Source organism: Gallus gallus, chromosome 7, assembly GCF_016699485.2.
Source record: "Gallus gallus isolate bGalGal1 chromosome 7, bGalGal1.mat.broiler.GRCg7b, whole genome shotgun sequence".
Taxonomy (NCBI): domain Eukaryota; kingdom Metazoa; phylum Chordata; class Aves; order Galliformes; family Phasianidae; genus Gallus; species Gallus gallus.
In genome coordinates this window covers 30,119,461-30,139,159 of record NC_052538.1, presented here as the reverse complement: position 1 = coordinate 30,139,159, position 19,699 = coordinate 30,119,461, and the positions used below count along the sequence as shown (strand labels likewise).

The following is a 19,699-nucleotide window of genomic DNA, read 5'->3' as shown; positions in this document are numbered from 1 at the left end:
ATGGAACTTAACATTTTACACATGATATAGTCACAAGCAAGTTTGTTCCTATATCAAATAACTATGGAAGGATGACATAAGTAGTATTTCGATAAAACCACTCCAACCTGAAAAGTTCTGAGAACTAGTAGGTTTAGATTTATTGAGTAACGTCAACAATGCCGTAGTTCTTACATTTCATTTTGTAATGTAACTCTGATCTGCTGCTTCTGATTAAAACACAGTAAGATCACTGTCAAGCAACATTGGCACTTACAAGTCATAGTGTTAACATGATATTCAACGGAGTTAGTTTACAGCATGTAATAGAATTGTTTTATCATATCAGATCAAAGACAGTATGCATTTAAATGGTCTCTACTGTAAGTTCTACTTTGGTTTAAAACACCTCTGTACATGTAATTTACATATAGCTTTGGCCCTTGCATGCAGGGAAGGATATAAAGCATCTAAAACTGAGTTAGGCTTAATACTAATAGGATTATAGTAGCTAATAGCCCAAAGATTGTTGCAAGGCTAGGAGAGGTAGGCGTGAACTAGAATGTACTGTACACTTTAAATAAAATGAAGGGTATTTTAGAAGTATTGGCAACTTACAGATTAACTGAAAAAATAGTGAGCTTAATACTTGTGATTAGCAATAAATACAAATTAAGGTCTGCACATCAATTTAAGTAGGCTAATATCACTTTATCAAGTCTGATAAGGAACTGTAAAGCAGCACAGTCTGCATAAATTTGAACATTAAGTATTTGCGTATAGCCCATTAACATCCATAATTAAACAAGCTAATGCAAAAACATGTGCTCCATTTGGACAGCGGGGGATGCCTAGACTTTCTTTCCTCAAAGGTCTGAGTAAAACTACTGCTGCAGCCTCTCCAGACCTCCAAGATGGAGCTTTTGGAGGCATTCTTCTCAAACCCCAGCTGAGGCCTGTCCTTGGGAATATTACTCTCTGTCACTAATGACAACCTTATTTTCTCCTCACCCCAAGCTGGTAGATCTGTAAGTGTTAACTTCCCTGAAGGAAAATGAATAACATTCTACTTGTGAAGACACACAAGGTAACACAGCTATAGTTACATCAGAAGAAAGTTGTATCCGCTGAGAAGGCACCTGCAAGTCGAAAATCTTCTTTTGTAAGCACACTGTACATCCGCTGGGGCAGTGGTTTAGAATAAGGTGCAGGACGGGGGACAGTTGTGCGCAAAATGATCTCCCGGCCTGTGGGCGGTGGGAAATCTGACACGGAGCCTGCGTTGAGTCTTCGCTCATCTGATGGCCCTGATCTCCTCAGCTCTTCATCAAGTGGAGGCACTGCAGAAATCTGAAATAAAAGCAGAAGTATAATTACAGGGCAGGCTGTTCCTTGCGATTAGAATTCAGAAAAGAGTTTGTAAGAGGAGAAGAGGAAGATAGCAATGGTAAATATCAGAAGGCTTTACGTATACACAGAGCAAGACACTAATGGGATGTCAAGAAATCAACTGCACACAATCAGATGGAAGAACCTTTGTATGTGGATGGTAATGCTCAGCCCAGATTAAGCTTCTTGGGTTTTGAAAAGCATGAAATAAGGGTTTTCACCACACAAAACTATTCTTTCACTGTCAGGAAACTAGCCTCAGCTCTTCATGGCTACAGATGTGGTCAAGCCACCCTCATTGTAGAAGTAACAAGGGCCACCACTGAGTGAATCTTGATGAAAAGTTGCTTGCCTCTGAAACTGAACACACAACTTCAGTGTGCTCTCCACAACCAAGGACAGGCTTGCTAAGGATACATCACAGAGTAAACAGAACACTGGGTAATCTCCATCTCTGCTCATTGCCAGTAAGAAGCAACACTACAACTGCATACCGGAAGGAATGGTATACTTCTGCTCCTGGTTGTTCCTCAGGTGGCCCAAAAGATGTACAAACTCACAAATAGCCTAGCAGGGTAATGAACTCCTTAACTAAAGACTAAGAACATCACAGAAGAACCCATAGGATGACCTATGCACTCCCTCTGCTTCCAGCTCTCACCCATCCAGGCCCTAGGAGCAGCAACCCAGTTCTGCCTGGCTCTGCAGCCTTTGACACTGTGTCAGTCACCATGGAAAAGTGTCATTTGTTCTTCCAAAAACAGTTCAAGGAAACCAACAGGGAGGATGTTCCCTTTGCTATAATTCTTCAGTTACTCTAGTTCTCCCTCTCAGAACCCCTCTATACCTTTGTCCAGAAGTTTAATAAGCTTTGCTATCTCAACAGTTTTGGTAGTAGCTGGCCTGTGACACCCACACACTACTGTACATCATTACCTTCCCCCAAAGCATCTGGCTGTTTAATGGGCAAAAAAAAAATAGTGACAGCAACAGAGAATAATATAGAAGGAAGGCCACATATTTCAGCATCAGTGAGTATTAGTATTCACCTGAAGAAATGTTTGTTTTTTCTTCTTGTTTTTATTTTTGTTTTTTTAATTTTCTCTTCCTGATAGCCTCTAAAAGAAGGTCTCGTTAATGAGGAAAAACCATTCTGGAAACACATTATTTTTATGCTCAGTAACATGAACTACAGTACCAACCACATCAGGCTGTTGTACTCTAAAGCTTCAACTCTACGCAGCTAAGGAAGATGAGTGGGAAATGAGGGACAAAGTTGGTTACCTCATCAGAAGATTCAGTCAGCTTGAAAAGGGATGAGAAAAGAACCAGTGATGAAAGATAGAAACAAAGGCAAGTCAGAGATGACTTACAAGAGGTTAGAAGGAGACTGTAGGTTTAAGAGACATCATGCACTCTACTTCTAAGAGCATGCATTTCCTATCATATTTTCCCTGAGAAAGCTTGAGAATATAAGATATTTTACACAACCCAGAGAAGAGTCCAGAGTCAAGAGGTAATGAACAATGAAGTCATTCAACTTCTAATTCCCAAACAACTCTCTACCAAAGTAATTAATGGTAGGTTAAACATGCTTTCCTGTAGCAAGTTAACTCCCATCCCACTAAGAATTCTTAACAGTGACCAGCAGCTAGTGGGAGGTGGCTGTAAGCTACTAAACCAAACTCTAGAAATTGCATATATTTTTACTCATTGTTAACATTAGAAATTCAACTTTTAAAACAAAATTCATTATTTAAAAAGTGCATACACTTGCATAATCTTAAGGTTTATGATAAATTCTTTAAAGTAAAGCTGGCTCTTACACGTCAGGATTTGCAACACAGGAGAACTTTAGACTCTAAAAGCTAAGGGTAAAACAAATGTTCTGATTTTATCAACATAGCCGTGGCCTGTTTTCAGAATGGTCCTTTTTTACATTGAGTTGCAAAATATTACAGATTATCATGTCATCTATACGTTAAGAGCATTTAATTCCAAATAACATTTTTTTTTCCAGCAGTGATCTCTAAACATAGTTTCAGGCTTTAAGATGTCTGCAACATTATGCCACCTTGTTATTATCACTGCAGTTAAATTTTAGTTAGATTATTTGATGCTACAGATAGTTGAAATTCTGAGAGAAGCTGTAGGCTGACTGCAGTCCAAGAACTTTGGAAATCAGTACTTACCAAGCCAATTATTAAAAAAAACTGCTTAAGGAAAAAGGCATTATTTATAAAAATATAAAATGGGGAAAGATTTCAAGAAAACAGATACAACACTGGCAATAAATAAAGTAAATACAGAGTTGAGAGAACTGACACTTTTCCTAAGCACATAAGTTTCCATACCAGAAAGTATTCGAGTATCAGCCTCAGTCTAAAAAGTATTTAATATTATGGCATGCTTCTCTGTATTCCATATGAAACCATCAACACACTCAATAGTTTTTGCCGTAACGTTGTGCATGTTACACAACTTCACTGAAGCAGAAATTTGTGCCACAATTGCATTACTGTTATCATTCAAAGTAAATCAAATATTAATGACAGCTGTACCTACTCAACTTCCTTTCAAGTTCCACATCCCAGGTCATCTACTCCTGGTACTCCTGGTGGGATACTGTTGTAGCTAAAATCACATTGTACATCACAAAAAAAAAAACCCACCCAAAAATGCGGTCACATTTATAAAAATACATGGATAAATGTAGACAACATAAACAGCCATCATATGTTCACTTATTGCATTTAAATGGTTTGAGGCATCAGCACAGCAGTCAAGAACTCTCTTACCCTCTGAGCATTCACAAACAGCTTGTGAATAACGCTGCCAGCAGGTCCTCTTCCTGCACCAAGAACAGACACTTCTGGCTGCTCCAGGAGACAGTTCACAAATCTGATGGTACAAATGATTAAAAAGAAAAAAGTAATTATTCTGTTTTCTAATCTAAAAATAGAATTGCTTCTCATGAGGGAGTCTCCATCTAACAGAATTAGCACTGGGGGCTAACTCTGAATTCTCTGTTCTAAATAATTAAGGAAAAAAATTACATTTCACAGAGTAAGACTTCCACTCCCCCCCTTAGCCTTCCATGATTGCCTCCTACCCTATCACTCATTCTTTCATGCTAAGCTTTGACAGTCACTAATTGGTGAGTGATCTCCCTGTCCTTATCTCAAGCCACAACATTTTTTCCATCATATTTTCTCCTCTTTTTGAGGAAGATGAGGGAGAGCAGTATGGTGGTCCTGAGTTACCCATTGGGGTTAAACTGTGACCTAGAGCAGTAAGAACTACTTATTTATTTTAAAGTATGTTACAGGTTAGCTTAAACAGAAAGTAAATCTGACAGCAGGTAGTGACACAACGAAACATGCCTTGTCACTTTTTATTTCTTTGGTATTTCTGAATTATCATCGCTTCCATGTGTCCTAAATTTTGACACTAATATAGAAGAGCATCAGAGGAAAAAACAAAACAACTCAAGGGAATTAAATAAGTAAATACATGAAATCAGTCACCTTTGAAGATCTTCCTTCTCCTCCTCATTTTCACATTTCTCTACTCCAAATTTTGCCTTCAAAGACCTGGCCCTGGCAATGATAGCTTCCACACTCATAATCTGAGCAATGATTTCCTGTAGTTTAGTAGAAAAATTTTAGAAAAGTAGAAAAATTTTAATAGAAAAAATTAGCATTCCCACAAACAAATCTATCAAGTTTCCAGTGTGAACCAACACAAAAGTCTTACTTCTAGCTTCTTGTCCTCTGGATTTGGAAATCGTAGAACTTTACTGGAATGGGATATTATCTGCTTAATAATCTTCTTAACTGAAGATATATTTTCTAGTACTTCTGTTAGGAGGAAAAGAACCAAACAAGTTCTCATTATTGCGTTAGTGTTCAACCTAAAATACCATAATAATTTATTAAACATTATTTACCTTCTTCCTTTACCTTGAGTACAGCTGCATGGATGATGCAAGGCAAGAGATGCCGTGCAAGGTCAGCTGGTTTCTGAACGGCAAGGTAATGAAGTACCTTTAACGACAGAAAAATTAATACATTAATGATCAAAACTGCTCCTCAAAGTTAAGGTTAAGTTCAAAAGATAAGCATCTATCACTAGTCACAGAATTGTTACCTTCTCTGCTTCTCTAGTGTCATCAAAGAGTCTCTTCTGCCTCCGTGCTGGGACTGGTTTTGCCGTCTCCCAGGCCTCTACCCACATGTTGCTAGGGATCTTCATTCGGGCACTCAGCTCACCTTTAATTACCACATTTCCCTTTTCATCAACCACTTCCTCTTCAATGTAATCCCGAGGAGAGTACCACCTCACAAAATCCTCCAGACAACAGCCAGGGTTAGCTGCCTGGAATGAACATGACATTAAATTTGTACCTGAAAAAATCCTATAAAAGTAAAATAACATGGGTCGGAAGGCAGTATAGTTTTGAGGGCATACCATAGGCTATGAGCAACAATTTCAGGGAATTTTGTTGATAGTCAGCAAAACGTACACTAGAAAAGAGACCTGGGTGAGGGGAAAAAAGGAAGTGCAAAGCAAAACAGTGGAGTGGGGGTCTGAGGGGAGAATGTATGTGGAACCCACACCATCAACAAAAAGAAACCTTATTCCCCCCCCAAAAAAACAGGAGATTCACACATTACTGCAGGCAAACTCAGTCATACCGTGAAGTCAAGCTTCTACCTGGTACTTTATATATGCAAGAAATATTACATTCTCACAAGTTTTTATCATAGAATCATAGAATGGCCTGGGTTGAAAAGGACCTCAAAGATCATCTAGTTTCAAGCCCCTGCTGTGGGCAGAGTTGCCAACCACCAGACCAGGCTGCCCAGAGCCACAACACATGAGCTTGTTAGAGTAAGACAGAAATGAAAGAATGAATCAGTAGGCTGCATTAATATGCTTCCAGCAATGACTTTCTATCTTTTAACTACAGAAGTTCCTTTTCTTCTTCCTTCAAAAAGGAACTTAAAAATACATATAAAAGAGGGGGGATAAGGGCTATCCTGATTTTTAATTTCCAGTTTACCAACTAAATGCCATGTTGTGGCATCTTTTTTTTTTTTTTTTTTAATCTCCCAAAGAAAGCCACACAAATCCAACACTGTACAAACTCAGCAGAACACTACAGTGTAACAGACTGGATAGTCATAGATTCTGAAGTGTTTATGCAGTTTTATCAGCTAGTTTTTAATTTCAACTTCAAACTGTTTTGAAACTGTTTTGCCTAAGGAAAAAAACTCATCATAAAACTCTTAAAAACTGTTCAACACATGCAAGAACAATTTGATTAAGACAAAAGCAGGCTCGTGAAATTTTTCAGGTAGTACTACCTTAAAAGACTCCATATCTGAGAGCAAGCAGGCACTCTGCATGCGTGCTCGAAGATGTGCACCTTCTGCTGAGGTCCCAAGTTTTGCCAGAACCTCGGACTGTTCTTCCAGCAAATCCTCAGTCATGGGTGCTGGTTCCTGTGAGACAGAAAAAGGCAAGTTCACAAATAGTTTCTCCTCATCTTAGCCCTTATTAAGGAGGAAGTGGCTGACAGCTCCCTGTCACCAGGAATTCACTGTACTCAATTTGTACTTTAAGGAAATAATCGTAAGTTTCTTTGGCTTAAACTGTTTAACCTGAAATTGTGCATCTGAAAAATGCTACCAAACAAAACAAACACTACCGGAAAATGAAGTAATGCTAGAAAGAAACGTTGTCATAATACAAAAAACAACAGATTAGGTCTTGATGCTTGACTGATACGATTTTGATTAGACCACTGTTGTAAAGAAATGCAGAATTTTTGCCACTGATACTGTCAGCACATAATTAACTGATGACATTCTGCCTCACTGCACTTTGCTTGTTCTTGCAAAGCAACATCAGTTAGGAAAATTTCTCTCAAATGAAAACCACAGTATTCATGCATGGCTGAATTCACATTACTTCCTCTGACACCACTGTTTCCTATTTCACCCCTCTACAAGAAAGTCAGAATTAGACAAGGTTTCCAGTTCAATGGGGAAATGTGCTTTAGACAGTGAGGTCCTAAGCTGATGACTGTGGCCTTCTGAAATATTTCTCAGTGTGTCTCTAAAAGACGAGAAGCAACAGCAAAACCGATCCAGTACTCTGGTCCATCTGATGGAAATTACTATCAGCTCAGATGACCAAACACATGGAGTCTTAGGTGTGTCATACCAGAGAAACATAAGAAAAAAATAGGGAGGGAATGGAAGATGCCTTAGGAATTGGAAATAAGGAAAAAACTTAAGCATGAGGTAGACAAGACAGCTTAGTTCTCATTTCAAATGAAAGAAATGTGTTTTGAGTTAAATTTGGTAAAAGCATGCAAGATTTCACTTTATACAGCTTCACGAGGTTATAAATATTGAAAATCAGTTCTTAAGACAAAACTTTAGGACCAAATATATAACCTGCAAATGATATGCAACTTCACAATCCTGAGAATGAATCATACTGCATGACAGTCACTCTGCGTATCTGGCTCAGCTCTGGCTATCTAACCTGTGTTATGGGAATGTAGAGAGGTTCTCCAGGATGCAGCAGTGTCAGCTTCCCATGAGGATGCAGACGACCTTCTGGTTTTAGATTTACAGGCTCTTTGTTGCCTTCTTTTGTTCCTCCTTTTTTTCCATTTTCCTGTCCATTTCCCTTCAGATCTTCTGTGTCACTCAGACATTCAAAAAATTCCTCTTCACTGTCACTCCATGATTCCCAGGACTTGCCAACTTCTTTATCAGTCTCCTTCAGGTTATCTCCAGAGTGGTCTGCTCCTTTTCCAGTATCACCAGAAGAACCACCAGGTGAACGGTCTGACATGTTCCCCTTTTTCCCCTCATCTCTTGCTTTCTTTCTTTCAATGCAACAGTTTAACATCTAACAAGTTAAATGGGGGAAAAAAGTGTTTAGCAATTACTTCTTTTACGGAAAAAAACATCACAGTGAAAGTTGGAGAATCACAAAAACCTCTTACAATTCCAAAAGACACTGCTCCCATTGAATTGGTACTATAACAACGATTTTGCCAAGAAATGGAAGTCCAGACCAAATGACACAAGCATAACTAAATCTACAAAACCCCAACATATTTAAGTAATAATGGTTATGACTTCAACTGTTTCTCTAGGAAAAAAATCATTCTGAAATTTGGGATATTTACCTGAAGCTTCTGATGCAGTAAACAGCATCTCAGATCTGGAGGGCCATTAGCTAATCTAACAAAAGGTAGAAGTGTAACTATTACCAATTATGAAGTTGAATGTTTCACACACACACGGTCTTAAATCATCTGAAATCCAGGAAAGGGGCAGATGCCCACAATGAACCCACCCCCACCTCTTTCACTATGCAGCTCTTCTATAGACCCAGTAGACTAGCTAGTGACTGAATGAGCACAGAATTTAAGCTACATCTATTTCCTAGAGATCATTTCTGAAGCTCAGAGGTCAATTGTAGCAGTATAAAGCAGACTGATTCTGCGTTTCCTGGTCACTTTTCAATTTGAATGATAGCTGAAACAGCATCAGCTGCTTGAAAAGGCAACTATACCAACAGGAACTGGGAACAGCTCCCTTAGAAAAAGTTCTTTCTCACTATATCAGCTCAGTCATTTTTATCTGATAATTTGGAAGCTAAGCATTTCCATAAGTTTCTTCTTCCTCCAAACAGTGGAATGCTCTTTAACTTCAGACATCTCAAGTTTAATGGAGCGTGCAGATTCTTTCCCTACTTCCTCTCCTTTCTTGCTTTAGGAAAAAGAGATAATAAAAGCATCAGATAGCATTTGCAATTAAATAAATAAATCTTACCCTGGAATAAGATAGTTGTTCTCCCATCTGTAGCGCATTTCTAACACAAACTCTTGCCAAAGATGTGCCACTCCTTTTACTCCTCCATGGTAGAAGTTTATCATACAAAGACACAAAGCTAGTTTGTACGTCAGACTATCAGAAGGAGCAGATTTAAACTGACTGAAGAGATTCTATATAAGAAATAAAAGAAAGCAGGAATACAGAACCATACAATCTGTGTGTTCCTTATATCTTTCCAAAATTTATCAATTATAAAACACAACAAAGTCCGCATTAACATGCACTAAAGATTGTGTTCCCTCCCTGTCTTCCCTATGTCAAGTGTCAGTTAGTATAACTTACGTAATCTTCATTCTCTGGAGGAGGATTGCTTCCTGATGAAGTGCTAGCTCGGCTTTCAAATCCCTCTGCCAGTTTGTCAGCAGCATCAGGAAATAAGAACTTGAAGAAATTAAATTTAAAACTTAGGCCGTTTCAAGAAGTGGATCAAAGCAATTCAAATAATAAGACTGACATCAGAAATATTTTTTCTTAAAATTAATTCTGTTCACTTACCAGAAGAATAGTATTCAAAACTTCATTGTTCAAAGGTGATTCATCTACACCTCTGTGCTTGCGAATTTTTTTCTTTGCACTGTGAACCATATTTGTGACAGATAGTTTATGGATTGGGACAGGTGCTGGCTCAGTGAGCTTTGACAAAGCATGAGTGATATCAGCAACCTCTGTGCAATTCAAAAGAAGAAAAAACAAAATCAACTCAAAGTCTACCTGTTGTAATCAATCTATACTTCTCACACTGATTTTTAACACCCTATTAACCTAGGCTATACCCTCATGCTGACGTTTGATCCTTGATACAAACTGTTCTTCATCACAAAGTTATATAGCAGAACCGGGAGTCACAAAGGAGTCACAGACCAGCCACCTTTGATTTATTTTTTCTGAATGAAGACAAGACTGGGTTGGCTGTAGGTTGTGCCCGCCACCTACTGCAAGTACTGCACACTTGCAGATAATGACAGGAGAATATGAGCAAAAAAACCTGCTGAGGAGCCCATTTATACATGGTAAAAATGAGTAAACTGTAGGTAACAGAACATGCAAGTTTATGCTGGAGCTTTAGATTAGACAACCTGTGCACTAGAAGTAATACACACTCTAAAGAGTCTAACACCTTTTAAAACTAACTAGCTAGCTTCTTTTCTTTTGTTCTTGAGCTCCTTCAAAATATATTCAACATGTAAAGTGAGAGGATTGAAAGAAAGGGACAAGAACATCAGAAAAGATGCCAGTATCCCCACACTGTTGGGATAATGCTTGACCTGTTGGTCTAACAATTTTGGTTTTAGCTTCATTACATTTCTCTCTCTCAGTAAGATACGCCTTTGAAAAGGAGAGGAGATCAAAGACTCTCAAACAGATTACACTCTTAATTGGCTGTTTAGAAGTACATAACATAGTATTTCAAAAGGCAGAAAAAAGTGAGTCTAAAAATACAGAAAATAATGTGGATAAATCTGTTTAATGCTTGCTCAAAACCAAGTCTTACACATAACCAGTCAAAAGCAAAGGCTCATTTTCTAATTAAAAACATAACTATGACATAGGAATTTGTCCTCTGGGCCTTCAGGAGCTAAAATTGCCAATTCATGTTAAGAATTCATATTAAGTATTACCCAAATTTGTAGGAGTGTTCCAGAAAATGCCTGAGAGTAAAGAATATAAAATACTGCTAAATCTGAAGTCAGGTGAAGTGGACAGGAAAGGTCAGATTTGTGAAATGAATAACAACCAAGTAATGTAAGTCAACAAGATTTTAGCTTTACCTTTTCCATCCTCTTCAAATGCAGACCTTCCAAGTATTTCATCAGTTGACTCCTTCCGACGGCAAAGCTTGAAGAATTCATTAAGAAAGTCACCTGTAAGAGAAACAGTTTCTGAACAATTAGATTAAAATCTCACTGAACAATAAGCTAACCATCAAGTAATTCTTGAAAGATGGTAACTTTCTCTTTCTGAATAAGCACGATCATCTGTTCCAAAGCACAAAATGTCCTTAAACTATCTAACTGTAGTTTCAGAAACTGTACTGCTAGACACCTAATCAGCCACCACTCCACAGCACAGACCTCACTCAAAGAAAGCTGCAACTTGTGCAGCAGAACAGAACATACGCAGTAAACATTTATTCTCTGGAACCTGATTAAGTAAGAACTGCACTGAAGTTAACAGTACACAGATGTAGACTAACCTATAAGAAACTATTTGCAAAGCTTGTGTTCTTGGAAAAAGAAGCCCAAAATACAGTACACTCAATGAAATTAGGGGAGTGAGGAACCAGGTCATCAGGGAGTCAATCATTCAATTCTAACTTCTAAATTTAATAGCTTAAAAGCAATAAAAAGATACAAAATTGTGATGTCTTACCCAATAGACACTGAGGATTGTCTGCTTTTCTGACTCTCACAGACCACTGTGGTGCTTGAATAGGATCCAGGTCACTAGAAAATAAAAGTAGTTTAATTCTGTAACCACAGGTATACAAGAGATGAGCACTGAATTCTTACATGAAATTTCATAGTTAGGAAGCTATAATATATACCTAATTATACATAGAGGAACATGAAAAGCATTCCAAAATGTAAGCAAGAGTCTGTTTTCATGTACATATATGACATGAATACAAATCAAAAGAACAACGCAGCTCAATTTTAAGTAAAATCATCTTTTGAAGTCTACTGATGTTGAAAAATTATTTTTGCATGACTTAAAACAGTAGACCACAATTCTTTTTTTTCCTTTCTGATGTACCAGTGTACATTACTCTTCCTCTTTAGGAAGAGGGATGGCAATCAGTGAACTCCTAATGCTTTCTAAATCTTGCTATCATCATTTCAAGAAAAAATGCAATACACAAAACTTGTAAGGTTAGCATGGGAATATGCCTCAAGACATACGCTCTGTTGAGATCACAGTATAACATTTTCTCACACAGAATTACACTTCAAAAATATTTTTTCCAGAGCAGACATTCTATCAGTAGACCTTAGCACTCCGCAAAAAGCCAGATACAGAGTCCTAATGTCACTTAAATGCAGCAGTTAACAGGTGAAGAGTGCACATCTAGATATCTGCAATTCAGACAAAATACTTACGAATAGACATCATTGTCAACAATTATACCTTCTGTTAGGTGAGGCCATGTGGTGGCTAGATGGAGCTCACTGAAACAGAACAGGATACAGGTGTCTATCAAACTTAAGATCTTGACTTACATGACTGTTTATATTTAAATCAAATTATATATTTATAACATATTTATAACTTGTATTTAAATAAATAAAAAAATAAAACAAAACAAAAAACACCAAAAAGCAGGTTTTTGAGCTTCTATCTTACCTAATAGGATCTTCACAGGCACCAAATGGTAACTTCCCAAATTCAAGGCCTCCGACTTCTCCTCCAACTAGAGCATCTATATCTGAACATAAATCAACACATTTTCCATACAGAATTCATTGGGTTTTTGAAAAAGCATATAATTTTATTTTCACAGTAAGACTGCAATGTGTTGGCTGATCAGAAAATAACTGAATAGCTAAGATGATAGAGCTATGAAAATGCAATCCTAGCACACAGCCAAAGTAGTTGCTTTTAACAGAAACTAGGAAGTAATCTTGCAACTGGATAATCAAAATGACAAATAAAACTCTTGTCATTTGCATTGAGGAAAGGCTAGTCCTCTCACAGAGGTACAGATGACAGCTATGAAGACAACCTTAAAGAGTTCAAGTTCACGCAAGGACAAATAGACACAAATCTGTGAGAAAAAGATCTGGGCAAGAAATTAGTTTCATTCAGAAAAAAAGAAGTCTGGAAAATAACAGCAGGGGTGAGAAACCAACTACTTTGACAAGGCTGTGGGAAAATTTTCAAAGAAAAATGATACACTGTGCCTCCTGCAGTTAAAGACTCAGATCCAATGATCTAGAGGATTCCTTTTACTACTAGGAAGCCAAAGATGCCTACCAGCATCCTCAGCCACTTCCAACGTCATACACATTGAAGACGACACAAAAACTGATACACTTCACTGATCAAAATTTAAATGGCTAATAATGTATTGCAATGCCAGTATAACATCTGATCCTTAATATCACATGCATCTGATCAACTGACAAAACAACTGAGGTATTAGAACAGATGATTAATTCACCCAAATGCTATATATGAGTAGGTCTGGTAAGAACAAATCCTTAAAACTCAAGAACGACTACCAAGGAAGCACACGAGAGCTCACTATGAGATTACTAAGTAAGCATTCTAGCACAGTTTTTTTCTAAGTAGCAATACTGGTGCAAACTTATCAAGCTTCATACATGTACCTCAGACTGAAGACATGTTATTTTTCCTCACCTCTCCCCTCAATAAGAGCTAATATAATAGAAGGCTTGATCAGCAGTTTTTTCTACATTAAAAATTAACTCCTTTGCTTGATAACAACAAAATAATCCAAAGTTTTATCTCAAGCAAGGTCCACACAAGATTTTCTCCTCTTTCTATTGTTAATAAATAGCAAAGCATTAAAATCAGCCATTTTATTGAAATAATTGACCAGTACTCTTGTGAAGTAGTAACATCTATCAAAACATGAATCCAGCAGTTTCTGTGTGGAATTCAGGGCAGAATTCTTTACAGACCGATGGACAGCTATCCTCTTCTCTCCAGACAGATACTACAGTTCTAGACATTTCACAGTTTGCCTGAATGCTAACAAAAACAACTGTCACAAACATAAGCCACAGTCATATCTTCAGAGCTTTGAACTTGCTAGCTCATCCCAGCCTTTAATTCCTCTGCGAAGATACAGAAACGTTTTCTTTAGCATTTACTGTTTATCTTAAGACAAGTTACTATATGGACTCAAAACTCCCACCTGGTGGCTGCTGCGGCCAGAAGTACTGTTGCCAATCTTGAAGCACATACGTAAGCCGAATAGCCATGCTAACTGGAGGCAGTGGTGTTAACGGGCATCCCTTGAAAACATTCACTGTTAAGTGCACATCCTCTAAAATATCCTCATACAGAACTTAAGTAATTCTTATACAAACTACCATAAATTTCATCAGAACTGCAAAACCCCCAAGAATTACCTGTAAAGCCACTGCTTAGCAAGACAACTGTGCTAAAACTAAGCATATATACATTCTAAAACCCATGCAACATTTACAAGCTCTATTTAACTGTAAAAGTAACTAACAAAGAATATGTCAGGTTTTCAGTAAGGACTTTTTCAGTGTTTTGATGAGATTACAACTAATGCTGGTAGCCAGCAAAGTGTTGTAGTCAGCCATACCACTCTAGTGAAGTCCACTCAAACTCCTCAGATTACTATCACATTGTTCTTCACTATTTATAGTAGGTTGGGTGCTGGAGCTCCAAGTATCAGAACAAACACGCACCTCAACCTTCCCCTCTCCTTTTAAGAAGCAAATAGAGCTTGTGTGGGGAATATGAAAGAGGGAGTTGTTGCAAGTAGGCTGCAAAACAGAAAGATTTCTTCACATGCCAGTGGAGAATTTTACTTTCTACTACTAGATACAGTAGAATGCCATAAATGAATGGCAGTCAGGTAACAGTAATGATTCTTCGTATCAGGTATGTATATACAGATGCACTTACAATCTTGGACTTGAAGACATCCAGTAATCCCGATAAGTGAGTATACTGACTGGGCACTTTGCGAAGATGAACCATTTCAAAGTCAGTTCGAACTCCTGGACCTTGACACTCTCCAACATACATACGTCGCCATTTCTGATGTATTTGCACAAACAACGGCACCTGACTGTAAAACATTCACGCTTTGGATCACCTCTGCCATCTCATAGCTTTTTAAACATCGTATTTTTTAGAAAACATTTTTCAAAATGCTTAGTATTAATTGCAGAAAAATATTCTTAATTTCATCATTAAAGAGAATGCCTAAAAATTGTCATGAGAAAAACAAATGCAAAGATTCATCAATGACCTGCTAGCTTCAGTCTAATTATTGAAAGGTACTAATAATTAATAGAAATTTACAGTTACCACACAGAGAAGAAATCTTCCAAAAGTTATGTTCTGAATGCCAGTTATCCCAACAACATACAACAGTTTAAGCCTTTGAGGTTTTCATACAATAATGAATATAAATAAGATACTGAATCAATATTTATTTATACAGTTACTGTGGGAAGATATTTTAAAAGTCTTTTTGTAACAGTATTATGGTGCAAATGCAAGAAACACAATGTAATTCACTAACAACTAAATACTTCTTCCTAAATAAAGAACTACATAAATAGTACACTAGTTTCACCTGAGCATATAAAAAAGTTCATGTTTTCACCTACCAGCCAGTGTTGCCCAATGCAATAGAAACAGAACTCAGCAGAAGGTTACATTTTGATTCACTAAGAACCGCATCGTTATTTGCAGCTGGAGCAATAACCACAAACTCACGTAAGCCGTACCTTAGAGAAAGAGCAGGGAAAAGGCAATATATTTGTGTGCTCCAAGAAACCAGCTCAAACACAGAATTGTCAGAAATATTATAACCTGAATAATCCAACTGTCACCAATAGGATATGACTCGTATTTTGCTGTGTGTCACTTCTTTCAAAGAGGCCAAGATCTGACTGGGAATGCAGTACTGTAGATCATCACATCACTACACGAATTCAACAATGCTCAAACACTGCTGAAGTCATACGAGGATTTCCAGGTGTACCAGTCCTGAGTTTCTTACTAAAGTTAGTAAGAACTGTAATTAGACCTAAAAACAATCTACTGCTATGTTTCTCTGTATTAAAGAAGACAGACAGTATACATACCATCTCACTAGACAGTGAGCTCTAGGAGGAAAGTCATTGTTCATGCAGAGCAAGTCCTGCATAGGCAGAGGAAGGGCATCTGCAAAAAAAAAAGTGACACGTAAGAGCATCAGCATCCATTTAACTAAGAGTTTACTTCTTTAGCAATTTGTTCACTGTAAGACATAGTAAAAATCAGAAATGTCAAGTCCAACCCATCAGATAGCCCAAAGTTTCACGCAGATGCAAATCAACGCTTATGAAATCAACACTCTGAAATTGTCTTTTGTCACATCCTTACAACACCTGTGACATATTTCAGGCACAAAAGAGTACAGTCAGCTACCTTCTACACCTTCTTCTCTCCCATCTCTGTCACCAGGTTCTTGTACAAGATAATGATGTGTAACTGAGAATTTGAAGTCTGCAAACGAAATTTCATCTGATTTCTCCTCCCACACTCCAGTGGTATATACACCCTGTAGATTGAAAGTGACATAAGCAACAAACAAAGCTATTACTTGATCACATAAATTCAGGTTAATATTTGTTCACCCTTTTGTCCTTCTGCAGTTTTATTTTACAGCCAGGCATGCTTTACCGTGAAGCTAATTCTCAAAGCACTTAATTATAAAGTTAGCTGAATGCTAAAATGCACATCAATCACTTGCATTTCAAGGACAAGATATCCCCCCCAAAAGTCTTCAGCATTATTAGGCAATGAGAGGCAGATATTTCCCTTCGTGTGAAACTGCACATCTTAAGCACACGCACCCTCTACTTTGCCCACCACCAAGACCTTCCCACCTCAGAACTTACCTGTCCCTGTCTACTCTACCACTCTACGCAAACACTTCACCAGTATTTACTTTGAACTGACTTCCACTGATAAATAACTATGTATGAAAACCTTCAAAACTCCCATGTTAGGATAATAAAATTTTAAACAAAAAAATACTACAAAGGAAAAATATATGGAGGGGGGAAAAAAAAAATCACCAGCAATGTACAGAATTGTACAGTTGCTACTAGAAGTAATGTGGACAACCACTCTTTGTAAAATTGTCTTCTCACTAGAAAATGAGAGGTCCAATGTAGAAAACACAAAATGCAGGAACACGCTGACAGCTATGGTTGACAACTAGTTCACTAGATACCATAAGCTTTAATCCCTAATACTTGTTACCCTAAAATTAGAGTCATAGAACTCCTCTGGAAACATGGCAGCCATACAATCCCTTAATTTCCCACACATTTTACAGGACTGAAGCACCATCACAAAGGTCCTAATTAGACTTCTGGAGAAAAAATTGAAAAGTCTCTCTATGAGATGCACTGAGTCACAAGTAACACAATGCAAACCTCATCCACGTGAGGCGTGCCAAATGCACCAGGGAGGGCAAAATAAATAAGCTCATCGAGAATAGACAGCAGCTAAAACCATGTTCCCAAATGGAAAACTGGCAATGAAAAAACCCCAGCACTAGCCCCTATAAGAATAGCCATATTTATCAAGGAAATTGTCCATCTGACAGACTTCCAGTAACTTCACAGCACTTGTTTGTTCAATAGCCAGTTTCACAAGTGAAATTCCTAACGCGGATCATTAGCTGCCACATTTAAGTAAATAAGAACACACGTAAACATATCCACGGGTACTGATAGTTCATAATTCTAACAGACTCCGTGGAAGCTCTAACTGACCAACTGACCTTTTCCAGAGGTTTGCCTGAAGAAATCCCAATAAGTTTCCAGTCGTTCAACACTTCTTCTATTTTTGAAATAAATCTGGTAAGGAGGGAAAAAGGTATTAATGTTTCCTGATTGCTTGCTCAGCTTGTGTTGTAATTCAACTCCCAAAAGCAGGGAACAAGTAGTCCTACTGGGGAATTCCTTTAAAACAAAGGAAAAAACAATAGCATACCAAGGACCACAACAAGAACAGTCTGCTTCGTTGTACAAATGAAGTGGTGCTTTTAGTTTCACATCCAGAGAAGTCTTATTGTTAGCAATTGTTATGAACATGCGTTGAATGTTTATAAAGTCTCACCCATTTTCACAGAGTCACAGAACTGGAGAAGTTGAAAGGGACCTCTGGGGATCCATAAATCCAACCGCTTCACTGATGAGCACTTCAGTTGCACTTCAAGCAGCACTTTTTCCCCAAAAGGTAATTTCTAACACAGGGGAACATGCTTTTTGTCTCCCCTCCTCACCCTTCCCACCCTACCCCAGCCCCCAATTACCGGTTTTGCAAAAAGGGTTTCAAGCACGACCAGCTAAAATTAAAATACGTCCCAGTTATGGCGAACACAGGCTTTAATTCAGATCAGTATACAGATCGTGCATTAAGACAACATGAGTTGGAAGAACTGAGACTGATGTTATACATCTGTCTGGTACTGCAACGAAACAGCCCCACTTCATAGTTTACAGAAAAATCAAAACCACGTCAGACATATAATTGTAATCTAAATTCAAGTGTAAACACAGACCTTAAAATCTTTTTTTTTTTATCATAGGTATTATCATTGGAAAAAGTATTTTCAAGAATAATCCATACAAATGCAGAGCAATCTTCTCCTGACGTTGTTCTGTGTGCTGCTGTACTAACTTTGAAAGGCTTCAACCACAAGGCAAGCACCCGGCTGCTACATTACAACACATGGGCTTTCTGGATGGTCGCTGTAATCCTCAGCAAGCGGGCTTAGTGCCTGCTAAACCTGATCTTCCACCAAGTTCAGAACCAGCCTGCCTAGATCCTCTTACCCACTGCAAACGAGCACTGACACAGCCCAAACGCAACCTGTGCAGGGGGGCAGCAGCACTCCCCAGGGATCCCTTCCTCTGAGCACTACATAACAACACCTTCCGTGACTGCCTGCTTCAGTTCAGCTCACAACAAAAACAAGGCCACCGAGTTGCTGAGAACTCGAATGGCGGCCGATGCCGTCAGAAATCCGGCCGGGGAAGGAAGGTGAGAAGGCGCCCGGGGTTGTGAGGGAGCAGGGCCGGCCCCAGCCCCACTGCTCGCCCGCAAGCCGTACCTCTCCCACTCGGAGGCGGTGGTGAAGTCCGTGATCTCGAACACCTCCGACTCGGGCTGCGGGGAGAGAGCGGGAGAAGCAGTGAGCGGGGAGGCGGCCGCGGGTCGGGAGCGCTGGGGGTGGACGGGACGGGGCGGGACGGGACAGGAGGAAAGAGAAAACACTCACTTCACTGTCCGCCGCCATCTTGCGCTGCGGCCCGCCCCACGCGCAAGGGCCGGCGGGAAGGCGCGCAGGACGGGGCGGCTGCCTCACACAGCGCCTCATCCCCGCTCAGCGCTTCGTGAGGGGGTGTGGTCGAACTTTCTCCCATCTGAGGGGCCTCTTCAGGAGAGAAGGGGTTCCCACGCGGCGGTGTAAAGCTGGGATTGTTCTCGAGACTCTCTGGGTTCGTCAGGGACGGGGTGTCCCCACGAGGCTCAGCGTCCCGCCCGGCCTAACGCAGCGTAGCCTTCTCACGTTGGAGAGCGCTGCCAGCGCCCACAGGAGTTCCCTCCGAAGCTCTCTCAGAGACTGTGACCGTTACCCCTTCTCCCCCTCCCTGCGGTACAAATTGCTATTT

General features: G+C 39.0%; 3 protein-coding genes across 8 annotated transcripts in view; 2 read left to right on the top strand and 1 right to left on the bottom strand.

Annotated features, from left to right (window-relative positions):
• The window catches only part of ZRANB3 (zinc finger RANBP2-type containing 3), a 57,037-nt gene extending 38,107 nt beyond the window's left edge, over nucleotides 1-18,930 (top strand). Inside the window, exons 22-23 of one of the 2 annotated variants that reach the window (XR_003076036.3) lie at nucleotides 18,153-18,260; nucleotides 18,613-18,930. The gene's annotated coding sequence lies outside the window, so the exon portion shown is untranslated. The remainder of the gene's footprint in view (nucleotides 1-18,152; nucleotides 18,261-18,612) is intronic. The other variant, XR_003076037.3, reaches the window with a different exon arrangement.
• Nucleotides 116-19,331, bottom strand: RAB3GAP1 (RAB3 GTPase activating protein catalytic subunit 1). 3 transcript variants are annotated; one of them, XM_003641627.6, is made up of 25 exons: nucleotides 19,306-19,331; nucleotides 19,138-19,193; nucleotides 17,803-17,878; nucleotides 16,437-16,569; nucleotides 16,112-16,190; nucleotides 15,632-15,751; nucleotides 14,919-15,084; nucleotides 14,173-14,272; nucleotides 12,636-12,717; nucleotides 12,392-12,460; nucleotides 11,664-11,737; nucleotides 11,063-11,155; nucleotides 9,789-9,958; nucleotides 9,576-9,674; nucleotides 9,231-9,403; nucleotides 8,582-8,636; nucleotides 7,927-8,298; nucleotides 6,738-6,875; nucleotides 5,518-5,745; nucleotides 5,318-5,414; nucleotides 5,125-5,228; nucleotides 4,896-5,011; nucleotides 4,167-4,269; nucleotides 2,653-2,673; nucleotides 116-1,329 (listed from the first exon to the last, which is right to left on the bottom strand). In XM_003641627.6, the coding sequence occupies exons 1-25, from the start codon at nucleotides 19,321-19,323 to the stop codon at nucleotides 1,087-1,089; spliced, it is 2,985 nt and encodes a 994-aa protein (XP_003641675.4). In that variant the 5' UTR covers nucleotides 19,324-19,331; the 3' UTR covers nucleotides 116-1,086. The 3 variants fall into 3 exon arrangements, with proteins under 3 accessions (XP_003641675.4, XP_422135.6, XP_040560239.2); XM_422135.8 differs by lacking the exon at nucleotides 2,653-2,673; XM_040704305.2 differs by lacking the exons at nucleotides 116-1,329; nucleotides 2,653-2,673; nucleotides 4,167-4,269; nucleotides 4,896-5,011 and having other exon boundaries at nucleotides 5,331-5,414.
• Nucleotides 18,862-19,699, top strand: part of MAP3K19 (mitogen-activated protein kinase kinase kinase 19) — a 37,399-nt gene continuing 36,561 nt past the window's right edge. For all 3 annotated transcript variants that reach the window (XM_025152332.3, XM_046944129.1, XM_040704276.2), the window contains exon 1: nucleotides 18,862-19,067. In XM_025152332.3, the coding sequence (XP_025008100.2) occupies nucleotides 19,027-19,067 (41 nt within the window). In that variant the 5' untranslated portion in view covers nucleotides 18,862-19,026. The remainder of the gene's footprint in view (nucleotides 19,068-19,699) is intronic.

Coding starts and splice junctions, on each gene's coding strand:
- RAB3GAP1 (XM_003641627.6), bottom strand. Junction 11,156..11,663: donor CAATCCTCAGTGTCTATTGG/GTAAGACATCAC, acceptor TTTCTCTTACAG/GTGACTTTCTTAATGAATTC. Junction 2,674..4,166: donor TGTTTGTGAATGCTCAGAGG/GTAAGAGAGTTC, acceptor TCCCTTTTCAAG/CTGACTGAATCTTCTGATGA.